The sequence below is a fragment of the Eumetopias jubatus genome, unplaced genomic scaffold (assembly GCF_037043125.1).
Source record: "Eumetopias jubatus isolate StellerSeaLion01/CBP00866 unplaced genomic scaffold, mEumJub1_p1.0 scaffold_4, whole genome shotgun sequence".
In the NCBI taxonomy this organism is placed as follows: Eukaryota; Metazoa; Chordata; class Mammalia; order Carnivora; family Otariidae; genus Eumetopias; species Eumetopias jubatus.
The window spans coordinates 169,368,306-169,387,822 of record NW_028274810.1 but is presented as its reverse complement, the minus strand read 5'-3'; the positions used below and the strand labels follow the sequence as shown (position 1 = coordinate 169,387,822).

General features: G+C 41.1%; 1 protein-coding gene across 7 annotated transcripts in view; it reads right to left on the bottom strand.

The window, feature by feature from the left end:
- Window positions 1-19,517, bottom strand: part of NCOA2 (nuclear receptor coactivator 2) — a 285,919-nt gene that overhangs the window by 47,304 nt on the left and 219,098 nt on the right. For all 7 annotated transcript variants that reach the window (XM_088022803.1, XM_028113019.2, XM_088022804.1 and 4 more), the window contains 6 exons: window positions 15,950-16,053; window positions 11,920-12,097; window positions 9,044-9,232; window positions 5,439-5,540; window positions 5,018-5,161; window positions 1,156-1,303 (listed from right to left, as the gene is read on the bottom strand). In XM_088022803.1, the coding sequence (XP_087878929.1) occupies window positions 1,156-1,303; window positions 5,018-5,161; window positions 5,439-5,540; window positions 9,044-9,232; window positions 11,920-12,097; window positions 15,950-16,053 (865 nt within the window). The remainder of the gene's footprint in view (window positions 1-1,155; window positions 1,304-5,017; window positions 5,162-5,438; window positions 5,541-9,043; window positions 9,233-11,919; window positions 12,098-15,949; window positions 16,054-19,517) is intronic.

Here is a 19,517-nt window from a genome sequence, read left to right as displayed (position 1 = left end):
AAAAGTATTTAGAACTAGATCACCTTGTCTAACAGATCCCCTTGCAGGTCAAAGCGAGAGCCTCCAACACAGACAACATGGGACAGAACTTCAGAGTGACCTTGCTCTGTGATCTTATTCCCCAACGCCCAGACAACTCCAATCCACTCCCTTACTGGTGACTAAAAGCAGGTTTTCCGGGCTAGATGATTTTCCAAGCCCTGTGAGCTTTAATTTACAGCCTTGGCAGTCACTTGTGAGTTACCACATGTGTTCACAAATCCAAACAAAACAGGTTTCACAAATTGTCAAACATCAGCTTTCACTTAGGGGGGTGAAATTTGGCACATCTGTAATCACTTTCAAATTGTTTCAGTTTGAGGTCAGATTTATTAACAGTTGGCAAACAGGGATGCCTGACTTTTTTTTTATTCCTAAATAAGAAAGTATATAACCGAGAAATGTAATAAAAGGGGATTCTTTAACCAGAGCAACTTTATATATCTTCTGATAGTACCTCATCAAATTTTATATGGCACATACATACATATTTATATAACTCGAAATGTAATCATTTTCCTAAATTTGTGCTCTAAAACAGTATAGTTTGACATTTGTTTTAAAATCAGCATTCAATTTTCTGTACTGTCATTTTTTAATGGAAATGTTTATTAGCTTTCAATCCAAAGGCCAAAATCAAGAAGTTAATTTAAACCTGAAGGGGGGGAAAAGTCTAAAATATTCCCTCTAAATATATATATTTGGAAGTTGCAGATTTCCACGCCCAGGAGCAGAAGTCCCACTAGTGGCTTCACTATTTCTGCACCGCATGTGTCACCCCTGGGAACGGACTGACTTCCCTTCTCCGGTATGACAGGCGCTCCTGTTGGAGCAAAGTGAGCGCTAGCCTGTGTTCTTCCAGCTGGGTTTTAAAATTCACTAGTAGTAAGGCACAGATTCCAAGTATAGCCTACTTTGCCGGTATCCTAAGTTGTCTGTTAGCCAAAAGTTCGTAGCAACTTACTTTTCTATTTTACCTGCCTGGGGCTGATGAACAGAAATGTCTCACAAGGCTGAAAAGCTCTGGTGGTGGGGGGGGGGCGCGGAATCTATTGCTTCTGAACCATTTCCTCTTGATTTGGGGAAGGGAAAATGATTTCTTAGAACGAGGATTACCTGTGAAGCATATGTAACGATATTACAAGCTGAGGTTCATTAGTAGTCTGAGAACGGATGAGTTTGCTCTTCGTTTGTGCAGCAACAAGAGTGCCATCGGACAAGGAAAAACGATAGATTTGACTGAACGCCAATCCTTGTCTCAGCACTGTAGGCAAGCAAGGAAACAGAATGCATGTTTAGAAAAAAAAAAAAATCTGAGAGTGGGGGGCGGGATAAGACATACTAATAGTAATAAACTTCATCTTCCTATTTTCCTACCAGCATGTTAACAAGAGTTGTAAGTACTATTTCATGATATTGAAACATTTTAACATTTTAAAAGCACGTTCATTTTTTACTCAAAATACTAATAAATTCAGTATGTTGTTTGGTTTTGTTTTGTTCTAAATAAGGCTTGGACCCTCAAACTATATTCTTTTTAAAATCTTCAGTACCATGATGAAAGAGTGTAAACCATTTGTTGGCTCAGAACTAGTTTTACAAAGATTTGTTCAAAATATCAGAAAACAATACAATGCGTAAACACGATACTTTTAAAGTATACAATTTGCCTTTAATTTCCTTTTAAACTAATAAAAATATTACAGTAAAATTTATGACATTAAATATATTCTCTGAATAGTCATCTTTTCATCTTGAAGTATCTCATAATACTATCACCCATTCTGTTTCTCAGTGTGTAAGAAGTGTTATTTCTGTGGACAGGACAACAGGAAGGAAAAGATAAACAGAAAAATCTTTTCAGAAGAGAAAAAGGCTAAATAGAAAACTGAAACAATAAAAGTGGAATTGGTTTAATTTCTGGATAAAGGATCTGGTGTTTCCATTTTCAAGACAACAGAAGAAAATATAACAAATCAACTAGGTTAAAACAATTTCTCTTAAAATAAGATTTCAGATTTATCTTTTAAAACAACTATATTTTAAAGCTGTCAAATACTGCCTATTTAAAAAGAACACTTTTTTTTAAAAAGAACATTTTGATTCAGAAAAAAAGTAGCCATATAATTTGGTTACCCTCTTAAACCACTTTAAGAAGACTACCATGTTTTTCTCACATAATCCTCTACATATATGTTGTGGATTGAATAGCTAGCCCCACGAAGAGCCAGATTGAGCACATTCACTATGCCACAAAATTGCCACAAGTGAGTGAGGGAGGGAGGGAGTCACTGACACACAACATAGATTCTGGTTTTTCTTTAAAAAAGTTCACTTTGAGCAATTTCCCAAATGAAACCCCCTGTGCAGTTTCAGTTACACGCAGTATTTAGGTATTTCTGCCATCAACTGTTACATGAAGTTACTCAGGAGTGGCAGTCCTGGAAATGAATTACTGTACGTCTCTGTATCTTGCTTTGCACAATGAGTAGGTTCCTATAAAGCAGAATGAATACAGTATTTATAACGGGATTCCTATTTTGAATAGCTTACAATTTTGGAATTTCATCTGTGATCAGTTAAGATTTTCTATTTCCATTTAATTAGATATGTTTAAGCATGCACCTGAATTCATTTAGGAAGCTCTTCCATTTAAACACAAACTTTTAGATTTTTACTCAATGTGATTGATTATCTTCAATCTTACCTACTTCATACGTTTGGATGCAGGGTATTTCATACATTTTGTAGTTTCCCTTCAGTGGGTCCGGCCTGTTTAAGCCTACCACAGTGACTGATACATTTCTATAAACCCTTTCGTAAGGAATCAGGAAGCCACAGAATTGAGTGTAGGGCGTTGCTACTCAGGGCTCAAGGACACTGAACGTGTTTGCTCATGGTGATTTCTTATTCATATTTCTTATTCTTACTATTTTTTATTTTATTGTTTTTAAAAATAATTTTTATTTATTTGAGCGAGAGAGAGGGCACAAGCGGGGGGAAAGGGAGGGAGAGGGAGAAGAGACTCCTCGCTGAGTTTGGGGCTTGATCCCACAACCCTGAGATCATGACCTGAGTCAGATGCTTAATCGACTGAGACAGCCAGGCGCCCCTGTTGTTACTATTTCTTTTTCTTGGAAGATTTATTTGAGAGAGAGAGAGCGGTAGGGAGGGGCAGAGGGAGAGGGGTAGAGAATCTTAAGCAGGTTCCACGTCCAGCACAGCACGGAGCCAGGCTCCAGGCTCAGTATCATGACCCTGAGGATCATGACCTGAGCCAAAATCAAGAGTCAGAGGCTTAACCCACTGAATCCCCCAGGCACCCCCATTGTTATTATTTTTTAAATTTTAAACCAGATCTAGTGAAATAGTAGGTTAAATACTGATTTCTGCCAAATATAGACTCTTTACTTCCTCTTCTAAAACTTTTTTTTTTTAAGATTTTATTTATTTATTTGAGAGAGAGAGAATGAGAGATAGCACGAGAGGGAAGAGGGTCAGAGGGAGAAGCAGACTCCCTGCCGAGCAGGGAGCCCGATGCGGGACTCGATCCCGGGGACTCCAGGATCACGACCTGAGCCGAAGGCAGTCGCTTAACCAACTGAGCCACCCAGGCGCCCTCTTTACTTCCTCTTATTCTTTCCAACTTAGAGAAAAATGCTGAAAGGCACAAATTGCTGGATTATGTACTTACTTCTAAGAAGGATAAATAAGATGAAAAAGAGGAATAAGATGAGAAAAAAAGAAGGGGATGGGGAGGGAGGTCATCTACTATGATTTGTACTTTTTCATAAGCAATCTTAAAGCACAGAGTTTATGCATACAAACACTACCGGTAAAATGCTAAGGTCACAGATGCACATTAATTAAATGCAAGATGATAAGCTAAACCTCTGTTTTCAATGAGGAGTTAGGACTTTTTTCTGCCAAAATGCAGACAATCTGCCAAACTGAGTTACAGGGCACACTCTGCTGGCCCACAGGCTTCACGGCCCCTCCCTGGAGAATCCAGGCCTCCGAACCGGGTGCACCCTGCCAGGACATACAGTGTCCTGTGAGAGGAGGACCAAAAGACCAGGAGAAGTGTCTCTCTCCCCCACTTAGTTCTTAATACGTGCTAAGGAAAGGCAGTTTTTCTTGTTCTCACCAATATAACAAAAACCAGAACGCACTTGAGGAAATGTGATTCTGTGCAAAGCACAGCAGAGGGACGGCCAAGATGTGCCTCTGATTAAACTCCACTGCTGACAAGCCAGTCATTTCACCCGCTTCTGCCTCCTCCTCTATAGCTCGAGTCCTAACACCTACCTCACAGGTGCGTTGAGGATCAACAAGATACTGTACAGAAGGAAGATGCTGGACACAGACCAGGTGCTCTGTAAGGGCTGCTATTATTACTGACCTAGGACTTTGAAGTTCTGGGTTTGGTTCTAGCTGTCTTGTTAATTAACTGTCAGTCTAGCTGTCCTGTGACCTCAGACAAGTCACTTCATTTCTTCAGGCCTTCTAGAAACAGTCTTCAGGGGTCATCTGGAAGGAGGGCTTGGGACCCCACTGTTACCTCTACTGGGAGTTCAGCTGCTCTTGCAAATTTCATTTCATTCTTATTTCCAGATTTTCCTTATGATTCAGAGATTTCTTTTGATATTAAATGGCACCTTATTATGTAGTCTTATACATACAGAAGCCTTAGGATCAGAGAAAATGACCTCTTTCCCTTCCCTTTCTTCTGTTTTTATGAAATTATCTGCTGTTTATCTCATTCTTCTGTCCCACAGGTTTCTATTAGATTTTCCTTTAGATGGCGACATTTTCTGGGCCAGACGATGCAAGTACATATGAACACAAAAAGTCAACAGATCCAAGTTTCCTGAGGTGAACTTCAGGATCACTGTTTCAGAGAAAGCTCCCACAGGAAGCAGGAATATAGCATAAAGCTACGTTAACTTCAAGAGAAATACCACGGAGAGATGCTTACCTTCATGATGATGCCTCTTAGCATAGGACACGGATTCCCCTTCGTGCTGTGCATGGAACTTCTGAATGCACCTTCTCACCAGGTCCTCCCAGCCTGGTTTCATGGCTGCCCTCATGGTGCTAGTATCCAGTGAAGTGATCTTGCCTATTAAATAACAGCAAGCATTACACCTACATACTCATCTATTATGTATGGAAGTGATTAACATTTTAAAATATAAAAATTTATTTATTTAGACTAGGTAGCACAAGTACACGAAGCAAAAGGGCAGACAGTGAAAATAAGTGTCCCTCCCTCTCCTTCCTGCGGCCCCTGGACGCTTCCGCCCCAGTGTCCGTCACTGTCCCCCGCTTCTTTGCAATCTTCTAAACAGACTCCCTGCCTTACAAATATGTAGATATTCTTTGGAAAGAAAAGGTACCTTGGAGATCTTGGCGAGTAGTAAAACTTTCTGACGAGGGAAGAACTGGTCTTTCCTTCATAGGAACTCTTCGTGCCACACAAATCAAGCAGGACTGCAAATCTTCAATCACATACATTTATGGTTACCGTATGAGGCTTTTTCAGTGATTCACACAAACTCAAATGTATTTATGATAACACGACCTTGTAAATCAACGCAGGAGGGAATGGCAAAACACTATGCACCTCTGCTGCTCACTGACTTCACTCTCTCCCCGCCTGAGTGGGAAGCCGCTGGGGGACGACAGGCTAGGGTGTGCTGTGTAGGATGGGCTGGGGGAGGTTGGGGAAACGGCTGAAGCCACAGGACACACGCTGCAGAAGTCCACCCACGGGCTGGTGGGGGAGCACATAATCCCTTCTTATTCAATGGCTGACAGTGACAACCAGCCAAGTTCAATGTTAAGTACACAAATGACGAAAACTAAAATCCGATACTCTGATCTGCCAAGGGTTTGCTTCTTGAGTTTTTGGTTTATCACGCTACAGGAACACTAGATATACCTTCTAGCCAACCATGTAACTAGCCCTAGAATGGCAATATGCACTTTACAACAAAGACTATAAACTGAGTCTGGAGGCGAATTCAGAGAACAAGTCCTGGAAAGTGTCGTATGTGCCAGAACAGCCGCATGCCCGGTTAGAATCTCAGCCCTGGCTAGTTTCTCACAGAGCCAATGCTGAGCCTTTACTACTACTTAGCCACTTCAATTGGTTTATTCACCCTTGTTCACTTCTAGAGAACAGGGAAATGTTTTATTTATCTTTGTAACATGCAGAGCACACTGGGTAGATTTTTCAATTTCAAAAATGCTGGAAAAAAGGTTAAAAAAAATAGTCTTCATATTTTATGTCTGTTTGACTTATGACTGTTCATCTTTAAGTCTGGGAAAGAATTTCTTTGAATATATCCAGTAATAGTGGGTATCTCAAATATAAATGTAATCCTCATTCTCAACATAATAAAAAGCTAAATTTTTGAGCACTTACTACGAGGTAGACATCTTTTTAGCTGCTTTAGAGGCTACTGATTCACTTAGTCCTAGTGACAGCTCTACGAGGCAGGCTCTGGTGTTCTCCCCATTTACCACAGGAGGAAACCACAGCGCAGAGTTTCAGTAAGTTGCCCAACAATGTACAAAGCTGGTGAAGCCAAGATTCGAACCTGAGCACACTATGGCTCGGAAACCCCACTCTCACGCCATATTGTGTTAACATCTTAGAACCAGACTTTAAATGTACAAAAATGTTTAAATATACAGCACAAAACCACAAATTAGATCAGCTACATCTTTTTTATACCACTTTAGAACAGTATCCTAGATGGGTAACTGGCAGCACTTAGTCTATTGCATAGAAAGAAAAAAAAAATCCCTCAACATTGCTTACATAAAAACTTAATTTTGAAAAATTATGTCATCTATGAGAGTTCCATTACTTTTCAATAAAATTTAAATTACAAATTACTTGCATTTTTTTTTTTCAAAAAGAATGAACTACAGATCTTCTTCAACTTACAATGAGGTTATGTTCTGATAAACCTATTTTTTTTTTTAAGATTTATTTGAGAGAAAGAGAGAGAGCAGAAGCAGGGGGAGAGGCAGAGAGAGAAGGAGACAAGCAGACCCCTCACTGAGTGTGGAGCCTGACCTGGGGCTCAATCCCAGGACCCTGAGATCATGACCTAAGCTGAAATCCAGAGTCAGATGCTCAACCAGTTGAGCCACGCAGGCCCCCCCGATAAACCTATTTTAAGATGAAATATTGAAAGGTAGAAATGCATTTAAATACACCTAACCTACCAAACATTATGAGTTAGCCAAGCCTACCTTACATGTGCTCAAACACACTAGTCTACAGTTGGACATCATCTCACACATAGCCTGTGTTTTAATAAAGTGCTGACCATCTCATGTAATTTACTAGATACTATCCTGAAAGTGAACAACAAAACGGATGCACGGGTACAGAACAGTTGTAAGTGTACCAGTTGTTCACCCTTGTGATCGCACGGCTCACTGGGAGCTGTGGCTCGCTGTCACTGCCCAGCATCCTGAGGGAGGACTGTAGGGATATCGCTAGCCGCGGAAAAGAACCGAATTAAAAAATTTGAAGTAAGGTTTCTACTGACTGTGTATGGCTTTCGACAATCCTAACGTCAAAAAAAAAAGTAAGTCAAACCATCGTAAGTTGCGGACACTCTGGATTATTTAATGTCGATCATGGTTCAGGCGTATTCATTTAATCCTGACTACATTCTGATACTGGGATTGTTGACTTTACTTGATAAGAGAAGAGAGTGGGGGCGCCTGGGTGGCTCAGTCATTAAGCGTCTACCTTCGGCTCAGGTCATGATCCCAGGGATCGAGTTCCGCATCGGGCTCCCTGCTTGGTGGGAAGCCTGCTTCTCCCTCCCCGACTCCCCCTGCTTGTATTCCCTCTCTCGTTGTCTCTCTCTCTAATAAATAAAATCTTAAAAAAAAAAGAGAGAGTAAACTGATGCTCAGTGAGGTCAAAAAACTTGCCCAAAGCCAGAGTTGGTAAGTGCCTGACTCAGGAGCTGGCATGTCTGATGATAAAGCCCATGAGGTTCCCACCCACCACGCTTTCTCTTCTATGCTTTCTCTTCTATTCTGTACGCAGAATGCATTCCTCAGCACTGCCTCGTAAGAGAGAGGGTCACTTGGTGGCACAGAAGGGCTTACTTGGGAGGATACGGGGGGGTGGGGGGGTGGGGGGGTGGACGCTACAGCAGTGTCCTTTAAGGGGAAGGGCCTGAGATCTTCGCCATCACTCACTCCCATCTCCATCCTCTCTTAAGTATCATTCTATTACACCATATTATGGACCTGCATCCCTGGATGAACTATACGGAATCCATTAACCCCTGGAAAGTATATGAAAAATATTGTTTGTACTTGTGCATCTTTCTAGGTCTGTGGCTCGTTGCTTGCAGTAGACATTCAGTGGAGCCTCGGATCCCTGGGAAGCTTAACCACTAACAGAGCTTCTCTAGCAGGGTAGCCACTAGTGGCTGTGTAAATGTAAACTTAATAAAATAGAAAATTCAGCCCCCCAATTGTATTACTGAAATTTCAAGTGCTCAGTAGCCACATGCAGCTAGTGGGGCCTGCATTGGACATGGACGATATATAATACTGCCATCACTGCAGAACATTCTGTTGGAGAGTGCTGTTTTAAAGACTTAAAAATTGAATTTATGGGACGCCTGGGTGGCTCAAGTAAGTTGGGTGTCTGCCTTCGGCTCAGGTCATGACCCCAGAGTCCTGGGATCCAGCCCTGCATCGGGCCTCCTTGCTCGGCTGAGAGTCTGCTTCTCCCTCTCCCTCTGCTGCTTCCTCTGCTTGTGCTCTCTGACAAATAAATAAAATCTTTAAAAAAAAAATGGAATTTATCACAAAAATTAAGTAGGTTAAAATGAATGAAGAAACCACTTCTAAATTTTTCTTTGTGTGGCCACTCATTTTAGATAATTAAGTATGAAAAAAGTAGCACAGGAATAAATACACAGATATGTAAGATATCCTACAGATCTGGCCCTACCTTCTCCTTCTTCTTTGATGGACTTTGGTTGAGAGACAGCAAAGCACTGCATAGTTTCATATTTCTGATGTGCGTCCTGGTTATCGTGACCTTCCTCTTCTGAATCAGGTAAAGGTTTTACCAGCATCCGACAATTGAAGGTATGGCTGTTCCGCCGAGGAGGTTCGCCAGACCAGGATCCCCCATTCACTGAGGGAGGCAAAAGCAATCCGATAATTATAAAGAAACGAACATCAGACTCGCTGCTGCCAAATTATCAAAACGCTGCTAATGTTTTAACAATTTGGGAAAATGCTTGGGATTTTCAAAATAACTTCTACGCCTCTTACACTTCACGCTGACTCCTTCCCTTCAGGTTCAGGCCTTGTTTAATTATTACTAGAACACTGTTCTTCATTTTTGGGTTTTCCTTACTCTGATTTCTTGGAAATTTAGTTCAACCTACTTGTACTTTAGGTAGATATTTTACCCCGAGATATGTTACCCCCTGCTCAAAAATCTGGAACTGGCACCAACTTACAGCATGCATTAAGTTCTTAAAAAGGATTTTGCCTTGATGTAGTCAGGGATATGAAGGCCATTCGGACTGATAGATGGAATCTCACTAACCAGCCCCACCTTATCCCTCTAACCAGATCTCCCACACTGGCCAGCACAAGCCTCCCCCACCATCCTCCACCCCTGGTCCCACACGGACACCAGTGCTCCTGCCACCTTATCTCAAGTGTCCAGTGGCCGCTATTTCTCCCACCCCGATGTACCCTGCTCTGAGGCCGAGATCCCCACTCTGCCTTCTCTCCCAGATCCTTCTTTTGTAGAATTTTACAAATTTTGGTGTGTATTCTATAACTTGGCTGTTGCTGAATTACTCTATTTCATGCACATTTCCTCAATTCGACTGAAAAATCCCCACAGAGGCACTGCTAATGTCATTTATTTCTTATCAAGTGAAAGGTTACTTCACAGGTCTTCTCCTTTAGTGTCAATACTTAGAAATGTATGTATTAATTCAAGAAAGAGAGAATGACACAGAGGAAAGACACTTTGGGGAAATTTGAGAAATCAAGGGAAATAAAAGAATGACTGATTTGGAGACTGTAAGGTTGTTCTCATGGATCATCAGATCCACTTTCTCATTCCACAGATGAAAAAACCTATGAGAAAGATCTTCAGCTACTAGAAGAGCTGGAATCAGAACCAATCCTAATCATCATTTTGGTATTCTTTTCTTTACTGTTCTTTATGTTTTATCTGAAAAATATTACGACCAGTAGGACAATGAAAGAGAGGATCGGAAAAAAAGGGCCAGTGATAAGATAAGCAAACATACTCTCAAAGCTCCCTAGTGGGAAAATACTTAAAAAGACATCTAGGTGTTCTGGTGAATGCAACGCTAAGTGCATAGCCACTGGGCTGCCAAGGAATAAAAAAGAAAACACACCCTGGAAAGAACAAAGGAAATATCAAGTTAACTGCAAGAAACTGTTTTAGAATTACAGAAGGAACCATAGCTAGCTTTATACGTCTATGCAGACATTTGGGAGGTTTCTTCCGCCATCAGTAGTCTTAAAAGCTTATTTCCATAATGGATACTACACAGAGAAATGAAAGAAGAAAAAAGAGTTCTTATTAACTCAGGTTAATAAGTAATTTTAAAACATAAAAAAAGTACAGTATAAAGTCAAGAAAAGAGCTCTTTATAGACAAGTGAATTAATAATAGTGAATTAATAAGTATGGGTCCTTTGAGGAAGTCATCAAATTACTGAAGAGATCTGAAATATTAGTTACTTGAACTAAGAAATCCCATTTTCTTGTTCATTTACTAGAGAATATAATAAAAGACTCTCACATGAATATGCATATGTTTTGTGTTACTGTTGCAGTCACTTTGAACAAAGGGTTATCATACCAAGGAAAAGCTAGCCATCATGGAATTTAAAAAGGGCCTTCTTCTATTTACTGTGGTTAACAGTAAGACCGGCTAATATAAACCATTTGAAAAAAAAAAAGAGAACAGAAATACTTGCTAACTCAGGACTTGACCTTATTCTGTACTAAAATATGCACTTCCTTTTATCTGTGAAGATGTTCTGAGCATCATCAGTCTAAGTGAGAATATTAAAAAAAGAACCCCTTAGTAAGTGGGAACGTTCATACTCTGGAGCAGCAGGTAAGGTGGGCCCACGCCGTGAGCCACCCACTTTAAAGTGCGGCCTTCGATACTCCCGGACACTTTTGGACAGCATCTTCAGAGGGAGAGGAAGTCAGCAACATGGGTGGGACAGCGAGAGTGGGTACGGGGGAAGAGCCACCGAAGCGTCTGGGAAACCAAAGAGCCCATTCAGGGCTGCCGGGCTGGGAGCATCCGACCCTCTACATGCCCCTTGTTCCTTAACGTCGAATCTTCAGAAGGCTGCAGGCACCCACATACATACTCTCTTCGCGAGCAGCACGCAAAATTTTGTTTTTCTGAAGTCAAACCTCAAACTTCTCCCGACCTACTACTTCTTAGAGCCATGGCCAAGAAGCACAAATCGGAGGTGGCTGGCACTGGATGGAGTGGGAGGCCATGTGGCACCCTCTTAAAAAACACTGAAACAAACCCCACGACAACAGTGGCCACAGGAGTCCTTTCCATCTGAATAATTGTCATGTACTTTAAATACAGGATCAAAACAATCATTCATTCAAGATCCCTATCTGCAGATGTCCTCTTCTCCAGGACTTTCAAGCTTAAATAATGTAAGTCTCTCTAAAGAACTACCCAGTTACTCTTATCCCCAGTTGACGGAACACCCAGTTCTATGTGACCCTCTCCAACCAAGATGATGTGTGCCTGGGGGAGGAGGGAGACCCCAGCAGATAATCATTTACCTATAGACTTTGGCAGCAGGTTTTTGACAAATTCAGTGTGGTCCCCAACATGCAGGATGCTATATACACTTTTGTTCATCAGCTCTTCTTGGTTATACCTTAGGTACTGGGTCACATTCTCCGAAACAAATACAACGTTGCCTTCCAGGTTCACTACAAAGAAGAACCCATCAAGGGCCTAAGGGAAAAGGCACAAATTGTGTTAGAAAGGACACAACAGAAAATCATATGCAGTTGTTAAGAAGGGAGGATCCCTTTAAGGGAAAGGTGTAATTCACATGTGGAGAGAAAAGAGATTTCTGTCTCTCTCAACCCCTCTCCTAGTTTTGGGGAAAAAACTAGTACATTTTCTTGTGATGAAATGACTCCATCTTAGTAAGTGGGAGAGAGCCTAGATCAGGGTTTCTTGTCACAAACTAAACGACAAATACTAACTGTTATTTTATCAGGAGATAATTACTACCACGTAAGTGCAGGCATTTATCTGTATTTTACAAATTATATTGATGGACTCCACCTGGCCAAGAACAATGTTTATGTTACCAACCCAGTACAAAGTAATTATGTTCTATAGTTTCTCATGCAATACAATGGGAGGAAAGGGTCATCGATAATTTTCCTTCAGTTTAAGGATTAAAAAAAACCCCCAAACTTTGCCACCTTTAAAGCGGCCAGGGTTTAAATGAAAAGAACTGCAGATGTTTTCAAACGTCAATCCTTTATTGTTTGGGAAAAGGGTCTGGGAAGGAAGTGTCTCTCTGATAATGGCAATGGGGACCGCACGCTGAGACGTGACCAGTAGAGTCTGAAGACTGGAAGGGGACTTGAGGTTTTAGTTTTTGACAGTGAGAACTGGAAAGTTAACTAATTGTGCCCTTCTCTATTACTTGTTCTCCAAGGTCATGGAGATGCAGGTCCCTAACCACCTAGATAACATTAGAATTTTCCTGCAGTGTGGCTTGACCTCACTCCTCCTTGTTGTCATTCCAGTCTAGCTCAGGGAAGGACAGAAAGACTCCAGGATCATTTCAGGAAATAAAGATAATGAGAATAACTACCAAGCATGTTTACTGTGCCTAAACACATTGTGTCATCTGAATATTTACAACTCTGGAAGGAATGTTTTACCTTCTCCAATTAACAGAGGAGGAAGAAATTGAGGCTCTAAGAGGTGAAGTGATTTGCATAAGCTTTTGCAACTCAGTGGCAGAGCTGGAATTTGAATCCAGGTGCACTCAAAAGCTCATGCTTACGATTACTCTGCAGCAGAGTGTTCTACTTCAGTATTTACCCCAGTCTTTTCCTATCATGTTCACCTTGGTGACATAAAAGGTGAGAGTTCAGGCAGTTTCTCTTAGTGACTCCTCCTTTCCCTTTTTGATCTGTGCTTGTCAGAGTCCTGTTTTATAGATGAGGTGAGTGATCAAGACTAGAGGAGGCTTGATATTGATCAGGCATACCTCGAAACAGGGCCACCTGGTCTACCCAGTTTGTGTTACAGTTACCCCGTGCTATGTATTTACTACTATTTTTAGACGTGCATGTTCCACGTACATATTGATATAACAATGTGTATGGATGGGGCATGAAGTGTTTACTTTTATCCTAGTTTGCTTTTTCCTTAAGTTATTATTTAACAGGCTATTCTGTGAGCTTTCTTTGAATATATTCCATCTTTAATTCTATTTTCATCACAAAACTAAGTGCTCTCTCAAATTAGAAATGACCATAAGGCACCAGTGAAAAGCTCTTAAAAAAAAAACAAACCACCATTCAATTTTAAGTTTTTCTTAAATATTGTCAGGTTTTACCAATGGTATAAACAATATGCCGGGCAAAGCAAGACTGTATGTAAATGGCCTTCCATAACAGGTTGGCATCAACCCTTGAAAACCTCATGTAAGTAAGTGCATGCGGGTATAGGTCTATGAAGAGGGAAAGGAAGTAAGTCAGTTGATTAGTTACGTGCCACATGTCCTTTTAAACTAACTGCTTCAGATATACATTCACAGGGATTTTCATAATTATATTACCTATAGCTCCCTTTTGAAAATGCAAAGAGCTTCCCACTGCTTTCTACCATGATAAAAAGACTGATTTGTAGCACAGTATGACTGAAAGATGGAAGTGTTTCATCTTATAAGACCGTGTTTTTTTTAAAGTACACTATGATATGCTCTGATGAAAAAAGCTGACATTTGGTTTTGTTGCCTAGCAACCACTATGCTATGATGTAAGCATGAGTGTGCATCTATGCCTAGGAACAGCTCAACGAGAACAAGTTTTCCCTGTTTAAATTGTTCCATGTAAACAGGGATAAAGACTTCAAACCTTAAGTCACTAGATTCGGGCATTAGCTCTCTAACGTATGCAGCACAAAGCCCTGCCACACAAATACTTGCTCAAGTCTGAATACACTGAATTCTCAGAAGGCTATTTTTAAACAGTAAAAATGTTGGTCTGATTTTATGAGAGAAGGCCCACTGATACCCGGCAATCTGATTTCCATAATCAATGAACTTCCTCTCAAGAGGGCCTGAATTCATAGTCTTGTGGTTACTCCAAACATTTCTTTTTAGAAGCCTCAAAAATCTTTTCAGGAGTTCCCACCCTACTGTAATCTTCCCCCACATAGGGAATCAATGCAGATACCTGGGAATTTCCTAATAATCTAATAATTTAGATTACCATAATTTTCAAATCAGTTCTGTTTATAATTAAATGTTTTTCCACAGAAACTTATCTACTTTCATCTAATTCTAAATAGTCCACCTTGTTAAGAGTTTTCTTATCTGTTTCTAAGAACCAAGCAGGAAGCAGCACTCTGGTTTTCCTGTTGACTCTGGAAAATCAGGTTAAGTGTGTTTTGCTTTTTCCCTGAAAATTGTACTTGGATACTGTCAAGCTAGTGACGCAAGAGAAATAAGCAAGGGACAACACGGGGTCATTTGAAGTCTTTTGGCTAGCAGGTCCAGCTCCAAGAATTTTGTTATTTCTAAATACAAAGACTGGATCAGATGATTTTTAATTTTTCCTGTGTTCCCCCCCCACCCTCCAAGTGTATGATACATTTTCACAGAATGAAATTTTCTAAAAATAAAAATCATCACATGCACCAACTGAAGGAAAGGGGCAATTATTGGTGATCCTTGCTTTAAAAATCCTACTTTCTCATCTAGGTGCAGCTATTGCCACAAGTTAAATGATTCTACATGGCGATGACGCCCAGCTTCCGGCCACGTGGTACTTTTTAATCTCATCATATCATCGGCAGAGTAAATTATCCTGAGATCTGACATAATTTATGTCTCAGGGCTCCTCTGCTTCTTGTTATATATTCACCGACATTTTTTCCCTCATCTTCCCATAGCCTACATCTTGAATTTTAATTTTGGAACAGGTACAGCAAAGCACTTGATGTTTAATACTGTACTAGTTAATAAAACAAGAAAGCTAGACTTTACAAATTCTAGACGGTAGTCTGGTCATAAAACTTCCGAAAGTTAATAAAGAACAGGGAGTTAAGACCAACCACTACATTTGTGATGCTCATCTTAACAGCTCTGCCTATTATTTCAGTTTTCATCTTTATGAGATAAACTAGTTTGAAGTAGCATAAATAAAAAGCACAAACCTGCATTTGGTCCTCGAACTGTAACCTGCCTATACGGACATATGTATATGGCATATATAAAATCTAAAAATTGGGGGACCATCTCAAATGAAAATTATATTGCAGAATTTAATAGGGCTTGTGAACATGGTTTTCCAAAATGAATGCTCACTCTGTCAATTTATATTGTAATCTAGTTCATGTGATTCTCTCTTATTACTGGGAAATGTATGTAGGCTGAAATCGGGAGCTAGATGAATATATACTAGTAAGCTCCAGAGGTCAGCGGTACTTCCAGCCCTATGAGTGAAAATTAAGTGTAGACTGTCCTGAAATTACATTCACCTGAAAATTAAACGTAATAATATGAAGACCACCAAGAGGGTAGGGTAGAGAACCAGAACGAGGGTAGGCTACCTCAAGCATCATAGGCCCCAGCGCATCCTTGTCGATGACGCCCTGCCCGGTCGACGACACGTCTGACTTCTGCACTTCATCTACGTTGGCAGCTGCTGCTTTCTCTGCAACAAACGGAAGTGTGAATTAAATGGCAGTGCTTTTTCAAGGACAGAATGACACAGAAACATTGTCATTGTAATGATTTTTAAAATCTCTAGTGGGACCAGCCGGGGCGCTGAAGGAGCTGGGAGTCCATCCCCACCACCGCTGAACGGGAGATGCTGCTGGAAGCAGGAACAGAACAGTACCTTTTCACCTCCAGAACCTGTGCTCAGAGCCCCTCTCAGGCAGGTGATGAAATGAGTTTAGTGGTTTCGTGCTAGTCTCCAACAAGCATTTTTTTTCTAGACTACAAAACTGCTACACGCTAGGGCACAATTAGTCTCTACTCCGGGGACTCCGCAAACCAGGATAAAGAAAGGTCTGTTGTTCAGAATTCAGTAGCATAATCAGAGATACATTTGCACATATTTGAAGAAGGACTAAGAAGGAGTCCCAACCTGCTACGGCTAGGCTGCCCCCACGTGACATGCTCTAACAACTGCCTTTTGGACTCTTGCACTGCTCCACCTCTCGTCACACTCACATATAAGCAGCCTGAAAGACGGGGTCTCTATATTGTAGAAGGTGCTTACCGATTTATGGCAGAGAGAAGAGGCCCCCTCTCAGGCACTGAGAGGAGCTCAGTGGCTGCCCTTTGATCTAAAGCAGAGATGCACAATACATGCTCCTGCATTACAACATGTGAGGCAGCGTTCAAGCCGAGAGGGCCTGGGACAATGCTCCATCATGGATAATTCTCAGAGAACAAACAGATGCGCAGTTATCAATATATATATGCAAACTCGTTATTTTAAGAAAACCAAAAAAAAGTTTAAAGCATAACAGATACATATCGTCAACTTGTGAGAAAACAACACAAAAACAATGTGCCAATTATTTATACCTGAATAAATTATATCCTTGTTTACACTGCATGTTAGTATTGTATTTAAATGCAAATAAAGAAAACTGTAAATCAATTTCATACTCAGGATCAACCTACTTTCATGACCTTGGTAAATTTTGGTGCTGCTGCTTTTTTTTTTGTTTTTTGGTAGAGAAGATTTTACAGAGTATTCTGAAAATCTGGAAAACTTAATTTGTACCTGAGAACCTAGAACATAATTAGGAATTATGCAGGTCCTCCAAATCCTGCCACTGCCAGGATGGAGCACTTCCACATTATATTCAGTGGAAAAGGGAAGATGACCTGTGTGAGTTCAAGTCTAAGTTCAGCCATTTAGAAGTAGGAGCCAGAGGAAGTCATTCCAACTTTTTAAAGCCTTATAGTACCTGCCTTCTGTACATCATGGACTGTGACAAGAGTAACCTGGATGATAGGTAAAACACACTCTAAAAACTATAAAGTAGTTTACAAATGTAACTTACTACTAGCACACGTGTGTGTTAGTTCTTCCTCATGTAGTAGAGTTCCAGTAGTAACTTCTTTGCAGAGCTTATCATAAGCAGACTGTATCTGCTTTTTCAATTACTATATTCCTGGCTCACCTCCTTAGATCTAAATAATTGTGACCACCTATTAAGAGAGATAAGACTTGGGGCTTAGACTGGGTGGTTCAGTTGGTTGGGCATCTGACTCTTGATTTCAGCTCAGGCCGTGATCTCAGGGTCATGAGATGGAGGCCCACATTGGGCTGCTTGCTCAGCGCAGTCTGCTTGAGATTTTCTCTCTCCCTTTGCCCCTCCCCACCCCTAAAATAAATAAATAAATCTTTTAAAAGAGAAAGGGAGAGAGAGAGAGATGACTTATCTGGTAGCCTTTACAACACAGTAAGTATTGGGAGGATCTGTCAGTCTTCATTTTGTTTTTTTCTTGCTGCCTTCCCTTACCCCTTGGCCCTATCTGCAGGCTTGGTCTCAGTCTAGTTCCTCAGCCTCAGTGGGGCAGGAACTACCTCAGGCTTTCCACATGATTACTGCATGTGACCTCCCTCCCCCCACCCCAAGTCCATTCCCATTTTCCTGGAATCTTTTTCATTGCCAAATATACCCCAAGTAAATGCATACTGGGGCATATAGTTTTGTTTTTGTTTTTCTTCCTTTCCTGGTTCACTCTGTAAGCCTACAGGTTTCTCTTCAGTTTCCACTCCCTTTCCTACTCACCAGGGATAGGACTGACCCCATCACCTGCTGTTTCATCTGATTTAACAGCCAGGTACTGTGGAGGTCCCAGCAGGCTTCAGGCCTAAGGATCCTGACTTTCATTACTACTAAATCGTAAAAGGCGTCAAACAGACATCAAGTGTTTCTGTGGTCTCACAGCATTCCGATTCGTTCTTTGCCTTCGGTGTTGTGACAGTGTGAGAGCAATGTGCTGGCAGCCCGCAGAAAGCGTAAATCGCAGCCTTTGCTCTGCCCCCTCACTATTCGCAGGAGCATTGTGCTCCCATCAGCAACCTCTTCCAACAGCACCAGTGATCCTCAAATCGGAATGGCGTACAAGAGAAGACAACCTCCCCAGAGAGGACCTATCAGAATCTGAAGATTAAAAAGGCTTTCTTTGTATGACATTCTGATACATCTTCCTAGGAAGGTATGCTGTCCTCCCCACTTCCTGCAGTGAGAATCACAGTCCAGGAAATAGTACTCGATCTGCCATCAAAAGGTAAGTTTCATGAAGGGCACACCGTGTCTATATCCTCAGTGGGCACGGTCCCTATGTCAGAGCAGGTTTTCACTATTTGGTGGCTAACAGACCAGATCCACCTCGGGCACCTATTCCCAGATATGGAGGAGGCAACTGGAGGTGGGAGTGGGTGGAAAAAGGAATAAAGCCCTGGCTTTAGTCCTAACAGCCCTCCAGGGTACAGGGGGAGGAATGGGACAGGTAGGTAGGGTCAGAAATACGGGGAAAGGATTTCCTGAAGAAATAAAACAAATCATCTTTCCTTGCCTTGCTCAGTAAGTTTCAGGGCATCTAATGTTCTCTCAGGTCCCCAGTTCTCTTACCCTTCCACTGTTGAAACTGGTGGTTTTGTTCTTTTTAAAAAATGGATTGATTAATTCAGATTTATGTTGGGGGAAAGTGAGACATGTAGCACAAGCTACTGATCGCAATTCCATATCTACTGCTGACCGCTAGAGAACAGCAGGCTATTTGACATATGAGACTCTGCTATCACAACGGTAAGAGATTCTTGTTTTCTGTGGGGCCTATGATAACGCCATTTTTAGGGCAAAATAAAGACAAAATAACGGTGTCTGTGATAATCCATTTCCAAGCCTAGTAAAGACAACCAATATACCTTGTGAGATGTTTGCGTTTTGAGGATCTGATCATCATTCTAAAGACCCAAATTTTCCTAAATTCATCCTTTAACATTCTGTGGAATTTAAAAAACAATGTAAGAAAACCCAATCATGCAGGTTCCTAAACAATGATAAACTTTCAGGCTGGGGTGTCCTAACTATTCTAGCAACATGCTCAGACACCGAATTTTGAACTCTTACCAGAAAATATGTA